The 16309-nt window shown below is 35.2% G+C and overlaps 2 protein-coding genes and 2 pseudogenes across 2 annotated transcripts; 2 read left to right on the top strand and 2 right to left on the bottom strand.

Annotated features, from left to right (window-relative positions):
- Window positions 1-51: 51 nt before the first annotated feature.
- Window positions 52-5461, top strand: LOC125842053 (cryptochrome DASH, chloroplastic/mitochondrial). The gene is made up of 13 exons (XM_049521250.1): window positions 52-507; window positions 1765-1904; window positions 2021-2245; window positions 2349-2474; window positions 2566-2640; window positions 3229-3345; window positions 3440-3486; window positions 3690-3766; window positions 3949-4024; window positions 4239-4308; window positions 4490-4613; window positions 4713-4762; window positions 4921-5461. The coding sequence occupies exons 1-13, from the start codon at window positions 120-122 to the stop codon at window positions 5137-5139; spliced, it is 1734 nt and encodes a 577-aa protein (XP_049377207.1). The 5' UTR covers window positions 52-119; the 3' UTR covers window positions 5140-5461.
- Window positions 5462-5573: 112 nt separating this feature from the next.
- On the bottom strand, window positions 5574-7394 carry LOC125842052 (cytochrome P450 71D7-like). The gene is made up of 2 exons (XM_049521249.1): window positions 6446-7394; window positions 5574-6357 (listed from the first exon to the last, which is right to left on the bottom strand). Exons 1-2 carry the CDS (start codon window positions 7340-7342, stop codon window positions 5740-5742), a joined length of 1515 nt encoding a protein of 504 aa, XP_049377206.1. The 5' UTR covers window positions 7343-7394; the 3' UTR covers window positions 5574-5739.
- A 2509-nt stretch (window positions 7395-9903) lies between these two features.
- On the bottom strand, window positions 9904-12509 carry LOC125842191 (putative late blight resistance protein homolog R1A-10; annotated as a pseudogene).
- Window positions 12510-13066: 557 nt separating this feature from the next.
- On the top strand, window positions 13067-16066 carry LOC125843249 (putative late blight resistance protein homolog R1A-10; annotated as a pseudogene).
- Window positions 16067-16309: the final 243 nt, after the last annotated feature.

Genomic DNA, 16309 nt, shown 5'->3' with positions numbered 1-16309 from the left:
AACTCCTCGGCCCACGTGTCACCTTCTCAATACCTCAAATGAAAAACTCCTTCCAATTCGTCACTTGCAAAATCCATAATTCAAAATTCCCTTTTTTCACTTCTTGAATCTTGATTGTGATGATCAAACAACCCTTCTTGTTAACCAAATTTACTCCATTTTCAAGCAAATCAAAGCACACCCTTTTCACATTCCACTGCAATTTCTCCATAAAAATGGCTTCTTTAACTGCCAGAACCACACCCACTGTTCAAAATGTTCCAGGACTAACCCCTGAAGAAATGGAGAGAGTTTGTGAACAGACTTTTCAGAGATATGAGTCTGGTGGTTTGGGTAAGAGGAAAGGTAAAGGGGTTGCTATTGTTTGGTTCAGGAATGATTTGAGAGTGCTGGATAATGAAGCTCTTTTAAGAGCTTGGGTTTCATCTGAAGCAATCTTGCCTGTGTATTGTGTTGATCCTAGGCTTTTTGGGACTACCCATTACTTTGGATTGCCCAAAACTGGAGGTAAAATGGTCTACTCTGTTCTTGAATTTGGATTCAAATCTTACTTAGTATTTGTTTGATATTCTAAATGAGTTGGGAAAATGATACTAAGAAAAGTCGCTGGCTTTTCTTGATTTTCACTGTCTCTTGTAATTTTGATGAGTTTGTGATTAAATGATACTTAACTGAATTAAAATGTTAGTACTTGGTTATTTATATGTTCAACATGGCGGTGGCATATTCTTTATCAGCTTTAATAGTTATGAATTCTTAGCCTTTGCTTGCGCGTGCCTGTTGTGAACCAATAATTTTAAGTTAAAATCTGAATATAGTAGAGGTGAAGAGTGCAGTATGGAAGTGTTACATTGTGCATTCTCTTGAGGCCTGTTGAACCTAAAGCGTTTTGATTAGTGATTGGATGAAGTGAAATCATTATCACAGATCTACTAGATTGTTAATATCATAGTGTCCTAAAGACATGTGCAAGATGTTGGTGCCCACTTTACAGGGTTGTCAAAGAATGTTCTTTAAAACCATTGGGACTTTAGGCCCAACAAATTAAAGATGAGTGTTGTAAAGATGTGGGCAATTTGTATGCAAGCTTAGACAAGATTAGAAATGATAATTATACAACCGAAGATGCATATAGCACGCATGGATGATAAACTAAGATAAGGCTAGCTAGTTTGACCATGCGATACAGAGATCTTAAAATACACTGGTTTATAGGTGCGACACTATGGTGATATAATGTGTATTGAGGTGACAACATAGATCTAAAATCACGTGGAGATAGTCTGTCTCAAAAGATTTACAATCTCTCTAAATTCATATAAACTTAAGAAAGTATACAACACATGGAAGCAAAAGGTCCATATAAGCGATACCAACTAATTCAGATTAAGCTGTCGTTGTTGGAAAACTTACATTATGTCTGGTGATCGTGGGGAGTTTGTTAGTTTGGTAAAGGTCTTGGTGTTAGTTTAGGGATAATTGTGACTGATAAGAAAAAAAAGTATAGAGATAACTGTTAGATTTAGAATGCTATTCCTAGAGAACCCTAATTTATTTTGGGTATTGGAGTGAAATGAGCCAAATAGAGTGGAACAGGTATAGAGGATTCATATCAGCCTCACTAGTTTAGTATTAAGGCATGGTTAGTTTGTTGATTTTTCATTTACCTGATCCTTCTTTTCAATTTCTTTGGTTAAATTAGATTTGTTTGCTTGAATTGCTACCTATTTGATGAACTCAAGGCTTGTCTCTTCTCTTTGACAGCTTTAAGGGCTCAATTCATCATAGAGTGCTTAAATGACTTGAAAAGGAACCTAGTGAAGCGGGGACTTAACCTATTAATTCAACACGGTAAACCAGAAGAGATTATCCCCTCCCTGGCGAAAGCATATAAGGCACACACAGTTAAGAAGCTGTTTCTTTCATTATTCTTTCCAAATATGGATGCTTCTTTTACTACGTTCTGTTAATTTTGAACTTCTCTGTTACTACAGACTAAGGAGGTGAGTGTATGTTACAGGTGTATGCCCATAAGGAAACATGCAGTGAGGAAGTAAAAGTAGAAAAGTTGGTCACCAGAAATCTGCAAAAGCTTGTATCGCCATCATCGGGTGGAATAGGCAATGATCCAGGATCTAGAAATACTACTAAGCTGGAATTAGTCTGGGGTAGTACAATGTATCATATAGATGACCTTCCATGTGACTGTGAGAGTTTGCCAGATGTGTACACTCAGTTCCGTAAGGTATTAGCCAACACAATATTTTTCTGAGTTAGGTGCCTTGCAATTTAAGATACTTTCTCATATCTTATTCATCAGTTGTGTGATTGATGGTTAAACTTAACAGTCAGTGGAATACAAATCAAAAGTTCGTAATTGCACTAGACTCCCAACATCATTTGGTCCTCCACCTGAGGTTGGGGATTGGGGACATGTCCCACAAGTTACTGAGCTCGGGCTTCAGCAGGAAAAGGCAGGTCAACACTAGAGTTGCATTTAAAGAATTGTGGATTAATTTGTTTTTAAAGCTCGAATTTTGGTATCATGTGTCCTTATTTTGACAGGTTTCTAAAGGAATGAACTTTGTTGGCGGTGAAAGTGCTGCACTGGGTAGGGTACATGATTACTTTTGGAAGAAGGTGGGGTACCTTTCTTATATCTGCAACAACTGTGCACTGCGATTTGTGATGCGAATCTTTTAAATTTTGTTTTGGATTACTATGTTGGGTTTCCTGTTCTTCTCATTTCTTTTGTTCTAAAGGATCAGGGTGACCCTAGTGTTTTCCCTTCATCTTTTCTCTTTCTTTTTTGTTTCTTTGGTGCAACATTAGAGTTATTCATTCGGAAACCTCACAGGTTCAAAGCATAGAAATACCCTCTTCACAGAAATGCAAGGATAATGCTGCATAGGGTGTATGTCCGCCCTTCCCTTACCCCCACACTAACCGGAAACACTTCGTTCACAGCTAAGCCTCTCCGTTTTTTGTTGCCTATTTTCACTGTGTTTTTGGGTGCTTCATTGGTCCCTACGCCTTGTAAGCAGTGATAAATGACATGGTGATTTGAAATTAACCTTCTTCTGTTTTTACTGTGTCTATGGTTCATCTAATAGATGGCCTCGACTTAGGGAATTTGCTGATTTTATATATCTACTGCTTCTTAGTATAGAGACACGACCCAGTCTAATGACGATTCTGCATATCTTTTATATCTTTGATTGATTGCAGGATTTATTAAAAGTGTATAAAGAGACTCGAAATGGAATGTTAGGACCTGATTATTCTACAAAGTTCTCTCCTTGGCTTGCTTCAGGAAGCCTGTCTCCCCGTTTTATATATGAAGAGGTAGAGAACGTTGTCTCATATTGCAATGTTTCATTAACAACTTCTGTATGCTAGTAATGTAAGAGATTAAGAAAGATTCATTTGACTTTTTTAGGTGAAGAGATATGAGAAGGAAAGACAATCAAATGATTCGACATACTGGTATATCTTCCTCCTTTCTTTCTCCTCTTCCTCTGTATATGCTTGTGACTGTGTTTGTATGGTTTCTATGCCTTTTATGTTGATGAAGGTAGTGAGAGGAGATAACAAATCTAATAAATATAGTTTGTTAGTGCTAAATAATCTGATGCCTTGAATTCATACAACTAACAGGTGTATGTTTGATGCCTTATATTTGTTTTCAGGGTTTTGTTTGAATTAATATGGAGGGATTACTTCAGATTTCTTTCAATCAAACTAGGAAATTTGCTATTTCAAGCAGGTAAAAAAATATAAATTATCCATGCTATCTGAATGCATATTAACACATCCCGTTCTTTGATCAACTTCTCAAGAGGAATTTTGCTTCTTGCTGTTATCTATTTTCAAGGTTCATTTTCCTTTTTGTTCTGGGAATTACAGAGATCCTGAAATATATCTATTTGTTTTTATTTGACTATTTAGGAGGCCCTCAAAAGGTAAATATTAACTGGAGCCAAGACCAAACCATGTTTGATGCTTGGAGACGAGGGCAAACCGGGTAAGTTTCTATCTAGGGGCTGTCGAAGGGCCTGTTTTATAACAAGTACATTACCTTCATACCTTGGATGTTGACTGTTCCTTTCTCTTCCTCAATCCCAAATGATTGTTAGTACTTAGTAGGAAGTCCAAATCTGAAGAAACATGTGAAAATAAATATGCTCTTCATTTCCATGGGTTGAGCAATTGTTAATTATCCAATGGAAAATCTGTAGGTATCCTTTAATTGATGCCAACATGAAAGAACTATCTGCTACTGGATTCATGTCGAATCGAGGACGACAGGTACATCTTCAGTTTATTCATAATGTTCTGGAAAATTTCCATCCAAGTAGTAAGCTAGAAAACACTCTGGAAGTCATCAAGAAAGACCGATATTTACTGCATTCTAATTATAGCTCTTGTTTTCTCTGGGTAAATCAAGAAAGGATTGTCATTTTAAAAATATATTATTGTCTTTTGCCAGATTGTGTGTTCTTTTCTTGTTCGAGATATGGGCATCGACTGGCGGATGGGAGCTGAATGGTTTGAGACATGCCTCTTGGATTATGATCCTTGCTCCAACTATGGAAACTGGACATATGGAGCAGGTGATTCTCCCTTTATTATCTAGCTTTGATATCTCCACTTTCTCTGAACTGGAAGTTGGAATTGTAAGTTGAAAGTTACCATCATTCCATTTCTATCAGGTGTTGGCAATGACCCTAGAGAAGACCGTTACTTCAGCATTCCGAAGCAAGTAAGTGAAATAACTAATCAAATCTGTCTTTTAGTATAATCATGTTCTCCGAATAAATCAACAAGGTGTATCATTCCTATGTTAACTGTTTAGTGAATGCTATATCTATTACCTCTCAATGAAGCAGCTATTATTCTAAGCACTTTTACATGTTTCAGGCTCAAAATTATGATCCTGAAGGGGAGTTTGTTGCATACTGGTTGGCAGAGTTAAGAGCACTTCCGAGAGAGAAAAGACACTCTCCTGGAATGATGTACTTAAATCCAATTGTAGCTCTCAAACATGGATATACCAAGAAGACTGGTGATTTGAAAACAGCCTTTTCATCAAGAAGAGGCAGACCAGAAGGCAATAGACGAAAGCCACACGGCCACTGATTTTCAGGTCATAAGTCACAAAATTGCAACTGAGATGAGAAAGTTTAGCTGCATAACATTCTTTATGTAATAAATACATCTGTGAGTAGAACTAGCCTGATCTCACCTGCGGGACTATATTGGGTAAGTTGTTGTTGTCTGTGAGTTGAACTAGCCTGATCACATTAGGTATCTGGGAGCATGGAAATATGAAGATTGTGAAATTGGCTACTATTACTAGTTTTGTTTTATAGAAAGGAGAGAACAATCTAATTGAGATTTTGGTTGTGTCCTGGAAAAGAAGTACCTTGAACCATCTTATACAGATTCTTTCATGGTGTAAACATTTAAGTTTGATCCTTTGCCATACAACTCAGGCTTGTTATTGGAAGTTCCATTCCTAGATTTTTACACTTGAAATGAATGTGATTGGTCAAAATTAGACTAATAAGACTTAAATGAACTTTATTAAATATGATACACAATAGTAAAGTAGGAAAAAGTCTCACTTATATAGCCCTTTATCTTTCAGGTTACACTTCAAACAAGAAAATGAACAAACACATATTAAAGAAAATGCTGTAATCTCTTCTTTTATTCTTCTAATAACTCCATTTGAAGCTATTCTTGCTCCCTGGGATTTGTGGGAATCAAGTAGAGGTCATTTTTGCTTGCTGCAAAAACTCTACTTGTTTCAGTAGTACGAAAATCATTTGCATTAACCTTATCAGGGAGTTTCCAGTCGAATTGGTATAGAAACTGGGCTAAAGGATGCCCAGTGTTAACTAAACCAAACGACATTCCTGGACACATTCTTCTTCCTGAACCAAAAGGGATGAACTGATAGTGATTACCTGTAAGATCAACTGAAATATTTTCAAATCTCTCCGGTTTGAAACTTTCAGGATCTTCCCAACTTTCAGGATCTCTTCCAATCGCCCATGCATTAACCATTACTCTAGCGTTAAGCGGTACAGTATATCCATCAATCTCAGTCTGCGTCCTGCACTCCCTAGGTCCTAACAAAGGAACGGGAGGATGCATCCTTAGTGTTTCCTTAATCACTGATTTTAAGTATGGCAACTTGTCAAGATCATTTTCATCGAAATTTTCATTCTCTTTAAAGACTTGTCTCACTTCAGCTTGTGCCTTGGCCATAACATTTGGGTGCTTCATCATCTCTGATAATGCCCATATAATAGCAGTATATGAAGTTTCCGTTCCAGCAATAAACAAGTCCTGCAAGAACGTATACATGAACGTTTATTAGTATTTAGTACCGTGTAGTAAACAGAGTATATTAGTATTATGTTGGATCAAAACTTACCAGAATTACTGCTTTCATGTTGTCATTTTCAATGGGAAATTGAAGTTCATTGTTCTCTTTAGCTCTCAGTAAAGCATCAATCATATCTTCGCCACCAAACTCGTTATTTCCCTTTATCCCTGCTGCATGATTCTCTTTGTGTTCATTGATGATATTCTCCATGATTTGATCATACTTATGATGTACATTTGTTAATCTAGCTTTCATGTTACTCATATTGTGAAGTAATTTCCAGGAAGGGAACAAATCACACACATCAAATCCTCCTGATAATGCTAATATCTCCCTTATAAGCATGATCAGTTCATCTCGATCGTTGCATATTTTTCCAAATGCTAATCTACAGGTCATGCAGCTGGTAAACCAGAGGAGCTTTTCTGTTATGTTAACTGCAGAACCTGATGACAACCGAATCGATGAGAGGAGCTTTGACAGCTCATCTTTTCGGATCATGTTATATGACTTGAGCATCTTGTTACTAAGTAGTTCTTGTGTCAACACTTTACGCATTTGCCTCCAGTAATCACCATAAGGGGCGAAAGATATGTCCCTACTTTTGTAAAACACAATGTCTGAGGCCATGAACCTTGGCCTAGTTGCAAAAGCGAGGTCATGAGTTTTTAGTACAGCTTTTGCTATACGAGGTGATGATATGACAACTACAGGAACTTCTCCGAGTTGTAAGTACATGAGAGGTCCATGTTTTCGAGCTAAATCTTGAAGATTGTGATGTGGTAGTTTCCCCTTCAAGTGATGGAGGCTTCCAATAAGAGGAAGTCTCCATGGACCTGGAGGTAACTTTGTGAGTTTTGTGTTACATTTCTTCAATAGGATAAAAAGAAATGAAAAGAAGAGAAACAAAGGAAATAAGTTGAAAGGAGAAAATTGAATCTCCATTTTGGTAAGTAAAGGAAATAAATATTTTGATGGATATGTTGCTTATGAAAGTGGATTTAATAAGTTATATATATATATATATATATATATATATATATATATATTAACAAGTAAGTTGAATTAACATGTGATTGATTAAGACTTTAGAACACCAGTAATTTTGGGCTCAACATATTTTACTTTGAAACCTTCTAGTGTTTCAGTCTTGCCAAAATTCTCAAATTGGTTCATCTTAAAAGGACATTCCAAATAAGGAAATACAACTTTTTTTTGAAAATATTTATGTCGTGTAGTCGTATATACAATATTATATATGGAGAAAAATCATTATATATAATATATCCACCTTGTATAAAAAGTATATGGATCGAAAATCATGTGTTTATACAAAAAAATATAAGCGACCTAAGTATTTTCAGAATTAGACTAATTTTCCTTCACAAATTTATGTAATGATACATTGAACATGAGTTGGGATGCTAATTTTCACTACATGTTTTTCATTAACAATATAATAATTTCATATATTGTCACTTACCTTTTATTTTATCATAAAAATACTAAAGTTATTAGTTTATTTTTTATAAACAAAAAGAATCACTCAACTTAAGTGAAAATCACAGGAAGCCACTAAATAACTTTTTTTTTGGTACAGAGAAGTGATTCAATTTTGTTTAATTGTCATATAAAAACTGTGTTTTATTTTCTCCTAATGGCCTTTTGTGAAACTTATATAAATTTGAGTGATTTTTTGTTTCCTATAAAAAATATTTAGTGATACTCGTGATAGAAGTGAGTGGTATTTTCGTTACAAAAGTATTTAATAACTTTAGTGCAAAAATGTGAAAGTTAAGTGAAAAATTATTTTTCGTGGAATTTCAAGAAAAAACAGAGGAAGTATCTCAAGAAGAAGTATTCATAATATTAATTAGGTTCATTCTTTCATATCTTGTTTATGAGTATTATTAAATATAAAAGTCGTCCTTCGGGATAGCTCAGTTGGTTTGGAGGGTGGTTATCCACACGGATGACCCGGGATCGATCCCCCCTCAATGTCTTATGAGTCGAGCCTGTCGCATAGGACTTGCCTAGTGCGGTTTACATCCCCTGGCACAAAGTGCTCACCCGAAGGGCAGAGATTATGATAGAGTTTGTAGCGACTGCGGGTTATCCTGGAGTTCAAAAAAAATATAAAAATATAAAAGTTTGCGACATAGGAGTACCTTTTTCTATCGGTATATTTATTGTGATTGAATGCCTAGAATTGATTAGCCATAATTCTATTACATTTCCTATCATTGAAAGCCATAATTTGGCAGCCTTTAAGGACTTTAACTTTAAACCATTAAATATTCCAATTACTATCCATGTGTTAGACTTTTTTTTTTTAAAAAAAAACTTAATTAACTATAGATAATTGTTCATTTTTCCATAGTAATATATAAAAGTATTAATTGAAACAAAGGTAATTGATTGAAATGGTGAGCTATAGAATCCAAATTGAGATTGAATTGTCATTTTCATTTTCCTTTTGACGTGCGGAGTCGTTCGAAGAAAATGTAGCTGGCAACACAGTGGAAAATGATGATTTCTCAACTCTATCCCCGTATTACTATTAGTTATATCGATTCGTAGTAGTTTTCATATAGTTTTTAAATATATAATTTTTATATTAAAATTCTTAAAAGAACTTAATGGTCGAAGAAAATTAAGTTATTTGAGCCTAAAATTACTAGGTTCGGTCAAATCCGTAATCACAATACTGGTTCCACCCCTAATTCTTACCTAACTAGCTAGTGTAGAAACTCTTTTCTATGGACTAATTGGAAAAGGTGAAAACCATTATGCCACTTTCTAAGAAACAAAGGTCTCTACTCTTTCCTGTGCTACTATTATATATCATGTGATTCTACACAAAAGCCTACTTTTTGTAGTCAATTCTGCTCACCCTTCGTCAAAAAATTATATTTTATATTATATAAAGAGAGAGATCAAATATTACATTTCATACGTATATATATCAAATCTTGCGCGACAACTAATTGAAGAGAATTCACAAATTGGCAAGACATGCATTCAACATGTTTATTCCTAAAACAAAAATATAACAAAGGATAAGAACATAAAAAGAAAAGGTTCTGTATTTGGAAGATAACATCAGATTGTCCCTCAAATAAAGCTTCAATCCCCTGCATATATACAATATAGCAAAGATAAACTAATTAGTAATGTGAACAATGGTACTTAATACGTAAATATGTCATTTAACTTACAATATTTGTGCCCTCCAACTTTGGTTGTACACAAGTATGCACTTAAACTTGTATAATACTGAACAAGAAGACACACGCGTCCTACATGCATAATACACAAAATTGCCATGTAGGACGCCACATAGAATGAATGTGTCTATTTATTCAGTTTTATACAAGTTTAAGTACCTACTTGTGTAAATCAAATGTTATAGGGCATAGATGTTAGTTGAGGCCATGTTTAAGAACACGTTTATGTATTGTGCCTTCCTTTTTTTTTTTTGAGAAATGTAAAACTTACATTGAGTGCTATATATTGATGTAGACCTTAAGGCAATTGTTTCCCATGTCCTCTTGTTCTTGTTATATCTTTCTTGCAGATTTCTCAGCAAGAGTGCTGCAATTATGCAATTCAATTGACTCCAAACTACAAATTTCTCCAAAATTTATTGGAATTTCCTTGAGGTGTTTGCATTCCTTCAGAACAAGGCGTTTTAGAATTGGGAAGTTATTACTGCTAGCTTCCCAATGCTCAAGATTTATGTCGTGAAATAACAAAAACTTTAGGCTTTGGAATTTGTCTTCATCACTCAATCTCCATACATTGCCATCGGCTGCATGATCTTTAAGTTTGAGCTCTTCAAGATTTGGCAACATCACAAGAGTTGACATATCTTTCCAAGGAAATGAAAACCAGCCAGCTAAAGTCAGCTTCTTAAGTGATATTGGGAAAGACTGTTTGATGGAGATCAGTTTCCGCCCAGACCAAAAACAGTAGGTGACACACTTCAATGCTTCGAGTTTTGTTAAACTGGACATATCAATGAGGCGATTGGCCCTATCCAAGGTTATCAATAAAGGTGTATTTTGGATGATCAATCTCTTTACATTGGGAATGTTAGAAAAGATTTCATTTGTACAACTGGAGAAAGAGAGATTAGAAAGTTCCTCTACATTTGGCATCCCTATCACAAGATGCTTATTTAGGATACTTTTTCTTCCAGGACTAGGTAAATAGCTGGCTTCCCCCATATGTATACACCTCAAGTTCTTCATCATCCATATCTTCTCTGGTAAAGTTGTATAACCATATTCTCTATCATATATTAGAGTTTGCAAATTCTGAAGCTCTGCAATTGCTGCAGGAAGATTGCCAATACATCGAATTTGGAGATACCTCAGATGAAATAATTTTGTAATTACAAAGTGGAAATGAACGAAAACATTCATATCCATGGAATACAGCCAATACCCTGAGAAGCTTGAAATGGGAGAAAGCTTCAATGTTTACTCTGATCATTTGATGGTAATAGATTGCAATGATCAATAGCTGAATAGCCGCGTTTTTTTTGAAAACTGAAATGCTTCTGTGCAGAAACAGTTGAGACTATGTTAGTTGTCTCAACATACATAAACTTTGTCAGTTCAACTTCAGTAAAACAGAATTCACGCAGTAGATCATGCATTCCATATGCTTTTATCTCACCATTGAATCTCTTTTTTCTAACCATTATCAAATTCCTGCTGATAAGATCCTCCAGATAATCTTCTGCCACTTCAGCCAAGCTTTTATCACATTCAGGCCTCCTTATAAAACCTTCTGCGATGCATAATTGAATCAATCTCCAAGTTTCAACTTGATAATCCTCTGGGAAACCACCCATAGAAATAAAGCAAGGTTTGAGGTAATTAGGCAAGTGGTGATAACTCAAACCGAGCACTCCTAAACATTTATCTGGATGACTAGAAATGATTTCACCTAAGGTTCGGGCAACATCCATCCAACTTCCTAATGTCCTGGACACTTTAGAAAGATGTCCTGCAATCACTGCAATTGCTAAGGGTAGTCCTTGGCATTTTCCCACTATTTTCTTTCCAATTTCTTCCAACTCAGGAGGATGACAATCATTTGGTCCAAACACCTTATCACAAAGTAACTTCCAACTTTTTTCTAAATTCAAGAGTTTCATCTCATGAGGGCTAATAGGATTTGCATACATTGCTACCTTTTTTTCCCTAGTAGTCAATAAGATTCGACTCCTATTGTTGTAATCAGGAAATATACCTCTTATGCTATCCCAAACATCCGTACTCCAAATATCATCAACAACAACAAGGTATCTTGGACCCTTTAGGCTTTTCTGCACCAGGTCGGCTAACTCATTGTCATCCTTTACATCATAATCTTTTTTTATGTCAATATTTGTATGCTTTGAAATGCAATGTAAAGCCTCTAACAACACATTTCTTCTTCCATATTCTTGAGATATTGTAATCCAAACATGAATGTCAAAATGATACCTGAGTTTTAGATGATCATAAGCTTTTCTAGCGAGTGTTGTTTTGCCAATGCGACAATGTCCAGATCCGACAACTGTCCTGTCAGTCTTTCAACTATTTTCTCCAGGTCATCATCAAGTCCGTGCACGATATCATCTTCCAAATGTTGCAGCGTTGGGTTGCTAATCAAGGAATCCCCATCAGATTCAAGAATTTGATCATCATGAGTGCTTGAGGTAAACTCAGAAAAAATCTCCATCACTTCGTTCTTTTGTGTATCGATTTTTTCAACAACTGATAGAAAATTCTTGTGTAGTAAACTTGTAGGTGTAATTCCAAATATCCAGCTTAAGTCTTTCATGATTTGATAAATCGTCAGCTCAACAACATCTTCTGTATAACTAGCAGAAGCTCTTATTTTTTCCTCCAACGATTTGATTTTTTCTGGATCAAATCTTCTCTTGCTAGCTTCTTCAACAACATTTTGAAAATATTCAGCAGTAACAAGAAGGGACTCGAGCGTTTTAGCCATTTGACCTTGAATGAGGTCTGGATGGCTCTGCTGAAGTTGCTCAAGAGTTTGAAGAAGAGAAATTACAGCTGTATAAGCTGCCATCAAATTAGTACTCAAAATAAGAAAGTAACACAAAGATTTTCACTTGAAATACCCTTCACAAGATCAAAAGGATATAGAGACTTGAAAACTTAGTATCACGATATAAAAACTTCTCAACTATCTTTCTCTCAATCTTTAATCCCACAACTTGTTGTATAATACCAATTAATTAATTTCCAACACCACCTTATCATAGTGTTTATCCCCAAATTAGCTGACTTTACTATTAAAAGAAAAATAAAGTCAGTGGAGTAGGTTTAATATAATAATTCTCCCATCCATTTTCATTTTATTAGTGTTTGATAAGTTGATATAAAGATATCGAAATAATCAAATGAAAGTGGATAGGAGAATTATTATATTACACCTACTCCTCTGACTTCGTTTTATTTTAATAGTTAAGTCAGATAATTTAGGGATAAACACTAGGCTAAGGTGGTGTTGGAAATTAATTAAATGGTGTATACAGCAAGTTGTGGGATTAAATATTGAGAGAAACATAGTTGAAATAGCTGAGTAGTTTTATATTGTGATACTAAGTTCAAATCTGTGTCCTTTTGATCTTGTGAAGAGTATTTCAAGTGAAAATCTTTGTTTTATACTTTCTTATTTTGAGTATTAATTTGATGGAAGCTTATACAGCTGTAATTTCTCTTCTTCAAACTCTTGAGCAACTACAGCAGAGCCATCCAGATCTCATTCAAGGTAAAATGGTTAAAACGCTCAAATCCCTTCTTGTTACTGCTGAATATTTTCAAAATGCTGTTGAGGAAACTAGAAAGAGTAGATTTGATCCAGAAAAAATTAAATCTTTGGAGGAAAAAATAAGAGCTTCTGCTAGTTATACAGAAGATGCTGTTGAGCTGACGATTTATCAAATCATCGAAGACTTAAGCTTGACATTTGGAAGTGCACCTACAAGTTCACTACACAAGAATTTTCTATCAGTTGTTGAAAAAATGGATACACAAAAGAATGAAGTGATGGAGATTGTTTCTGAGTTAACCACAAGCATTCATGATGATCAAATTCTTGAATCTGATGGGGATTCCTTGATTAGCACTTCTTCTAGAAGCAACCCAACGCTGCAACATTTGGAAGATGATATCGTGCACGGACTTGATGATGACCTGGAGATAATAGTTGAAAGACTGATAGGACAGTTGTCGGATCTAGACATTGTCACAATATCAGGCATGGGTGGCATTGGCAAAACAACACTCGCTAGAAAAGCTTATGATCACCTAAAACTCAGGTATCATTTTGACATTCGTGTTTGGATTACAATATCTCAAGAATATGGAAGAAGAAATGTGTTGTTACAGGCTTTACAATGCATTTCAAAGCATACAAATATTGACATAAAAAAAGATTATGATGTAAAGGATGACAATGAGTTAGCCGACCTGGTGCAGAAAAGCCTAAAGGGTCCAAGATACCTTGTTGTTGTTGATGATATTTGGAGTACGGATGTTTGGGATAGCATAAGAGGTATATTTCCTGATTACAACAATAGGAGTCGAATCTTATTGACTACTAGGGAAACAAAGGTAGCAATGTATGCAAATCCTATTAGCCCTCATGAGATGAACCTCTTGAATTTAGAAAACAGTTGGAACTTGCTTTGTGATAAGGTGTTTGGACCAAATGATTGTCATCCTCATGAGTTGGAAGAAATTGGAAAGAAAATAGCGGAAAAATGCCAAGGACTACCCTTAACAATTTCAGTGATTGCAGGACATCTTTCTAAAGTGTCTAGGACATTAGGAAGTTGGAAGTATGTTGCCCGAACCTTAGGTGAAATCATTTCTAGTCATCCAGATAAATGCTTAGGAGTGCTCGGTTTGAGTTATCACCACTTGCCTAATCACCTCAAACCTTGCTTCTTTCTATGGGTGGCTTCCCAGAGGATTATCAAGTTGAAACTTGGAGATTGATTCAATTATGGATGGCAGAAGGTTTTATAAGGAGGCCTGGAAGTGATAAAAGCATGACTGAAGTGGCAGAAGATTATCTGGAGGATCTTATCAGCAGGAATTTGATAATGGTTAGAAAAAAGAGATTCAATGGTGAGATAAAAGCATGTGGAATGCATGATCTACTGCGTGAATTCTGTTTGACTGAAGTTGAACTGACAAAGTTTATGTTGAGACAGCTAACGTAGTCTCGACTGTTTCTTCACAGAGGCATTTCAGTTTTCAAAAAAATTACAGTTATAAAGCTATTGATCATTGCACTCTATTACCATCAGTTGCCAGATCTATCTACATATTTCCTTATTTTTTGTTGAGAGTATACATTGAAGCTTTCTCCCATTTCAAGCTTCTCAGGGTATTGGGCGTATTCCATGAATATGAATATTTTCGTTCATTTCCACTTGTAATTACAAAATTATTTCATCTGAGATATCTCCAAATTCGATGTTATGACAATCCTCCTGCATCAATCGCAGAGCTTCATAATTTGCAAACTCTAATATATAGGAGAGAATATGGTTATACAACTTTACCAGAGAAGATATGGATGATGAAGAATTTGAGGTGTATACATATAAGGGAAGCATGCTATTTACCTAGTCCTGGAAGAAAAAGTATCCTAAATAAGCATCTCATGATAGGGATGCCAAATGTAGAGGAACTTTATAATCTCTCTTTAACCAGTTGTACAAATGAAATCTTTTCTAACATTCCCAATGTAAAGAGATTGATCATCCAATATAAAACTTCATTCAGAACCGGGGATAGGGCCAATCGCCTCATTGATATGTCCAGCTTAACAAAACTCGAAGCATTGAAGTGTGTCATCAATTTATCTTGGTGTGTGCGGACACTGTCTTTCCCAACATCACTTAAGAGGTTGACTTTAGCTGGCTGTCATAATTTTACTTGGAAAGATATATCAACTCTTGTTATGTTGCCAAATCTTGAAGAGCTCAAACTTAAAAATCATACAGCCATTCATAATGTATGGAGATTGAATGATGAAGACAAATTCCAAAGCCTAGAGTTTTTGTTATTTTGCGACGTAAATCTTGAGCATTGGGAAGCTAGCAGTGATAACTTCCCAAATCTAAAACGCCTTGTTCTGAAGGAATGCAAAAAACTTAAGGAAATTCCAATAGATTTTGGAGAAATTTGTAGTTTGGAGTCAATCGAGTTACATAATTGCAGCACTCTTGCTGAGGAATCTGCAAGAAAGATAGAACAAGAACAAGAGGACATGGGAAACAATTTCCTTAAGGTCTACATCAATATATAGCACTCAATGTAAGTTTTACATTTCTCCAAAAAAAAAAGAAAAAAAAAAGGATTCATTATTCATACTAATAATTAGTCCATCTTTGCAACATTTTACTTACTTGAACTTATAGTTATGAATTCTGCTTTTATCTTGAATATATACAGGGGATTGATGCTTATTTTGAGGGACAATCTGACCGTATAAGTTTGTTTGAAGGTAGGTTCTCTCTGAAAGATAGACTCCGATAGAAATAGAGAATAGAAGCTGACAGCAAGCATTCTCCTCCGAGCTTAAGCTGTCTTCGAATACACAACCTTTTCTTTTATGTTATTATCCTTTGTTAGAATTTTGTTTTAGGGATAAGCATGTTGAATGCATGTCTTGTCAATTTGTGAGATCTCTTCAACTAGTTGTTGCGCAAGATTTGATATATATGTATGAAAAGTAATATTTGATCCATCTATATATAATATAATTTTTTGGCAAAGGGTGATGATTGTAGTTACGCCTCTTAACAACATTGACTACATGAAAAAAAAAAAGTAGTCTTGTGTAGAATCATATGATATATGGTAGCAT

This window comes from Solanum stenotomum, chromosome 10 (genome assembly GCF_019186545.1).
Source record: "Solanum stenotomum isolate F172 chromosome 10, ASM1918654v1, whole genome shotgun sequence".
Classification (NCBI taxonomy): Eukaryota; Viridiplantae; Streptophyta; class Magnoliopsida; order Solanales; family Solanaceae; genus Solanum; species Solanum stenotomum.
The sequence above is the reverse complement of the archived record's forward strand: the minus strand, read 5'-3'. Positions and strand labels throughout refer to the sequence as shown.

Excerpts from the sequence above, each read along its gene's own strand:
- LOC125842053 (XM_049521250.1), top strand. The coding sequence starts at position 120 with ATGATCAAACAACCCTTCTTGTTAACCAAATTTACTCCATTTTCAAGC. Across the intron at positions 3,346-3,439 it reads CCCGTTTTATATATGAAGAG|GTGAAGAGATATGAGAAGGA; the intron begins GTAGAGAACGTT and ends TGACTTTTTTAG. Across the intron at positions 4,309-4,489 it reads TGTCGAATCGAGGACGACAG|ATTGTGTGTTCTTTTCTTGT; the intron begins GTACATCTTCAG and ends GTCTTTTGCCAG.
- LOC125842052 (XM_049521249.1), bottom strand. The coding sequence starts at position 7,342 with ATGGAGATTCAATTTTCTCCTTTCAACTTATTTCCTTTGTTTCTCTTC. Across the intron at positions 6,358-6,445 it reads ACATGAAAGCAGTAATTCTG|GACTTGTTTATTGCTGGAAC; the intron begins GTAAGTTTTGAT and ends ACGTTCTTGCAG.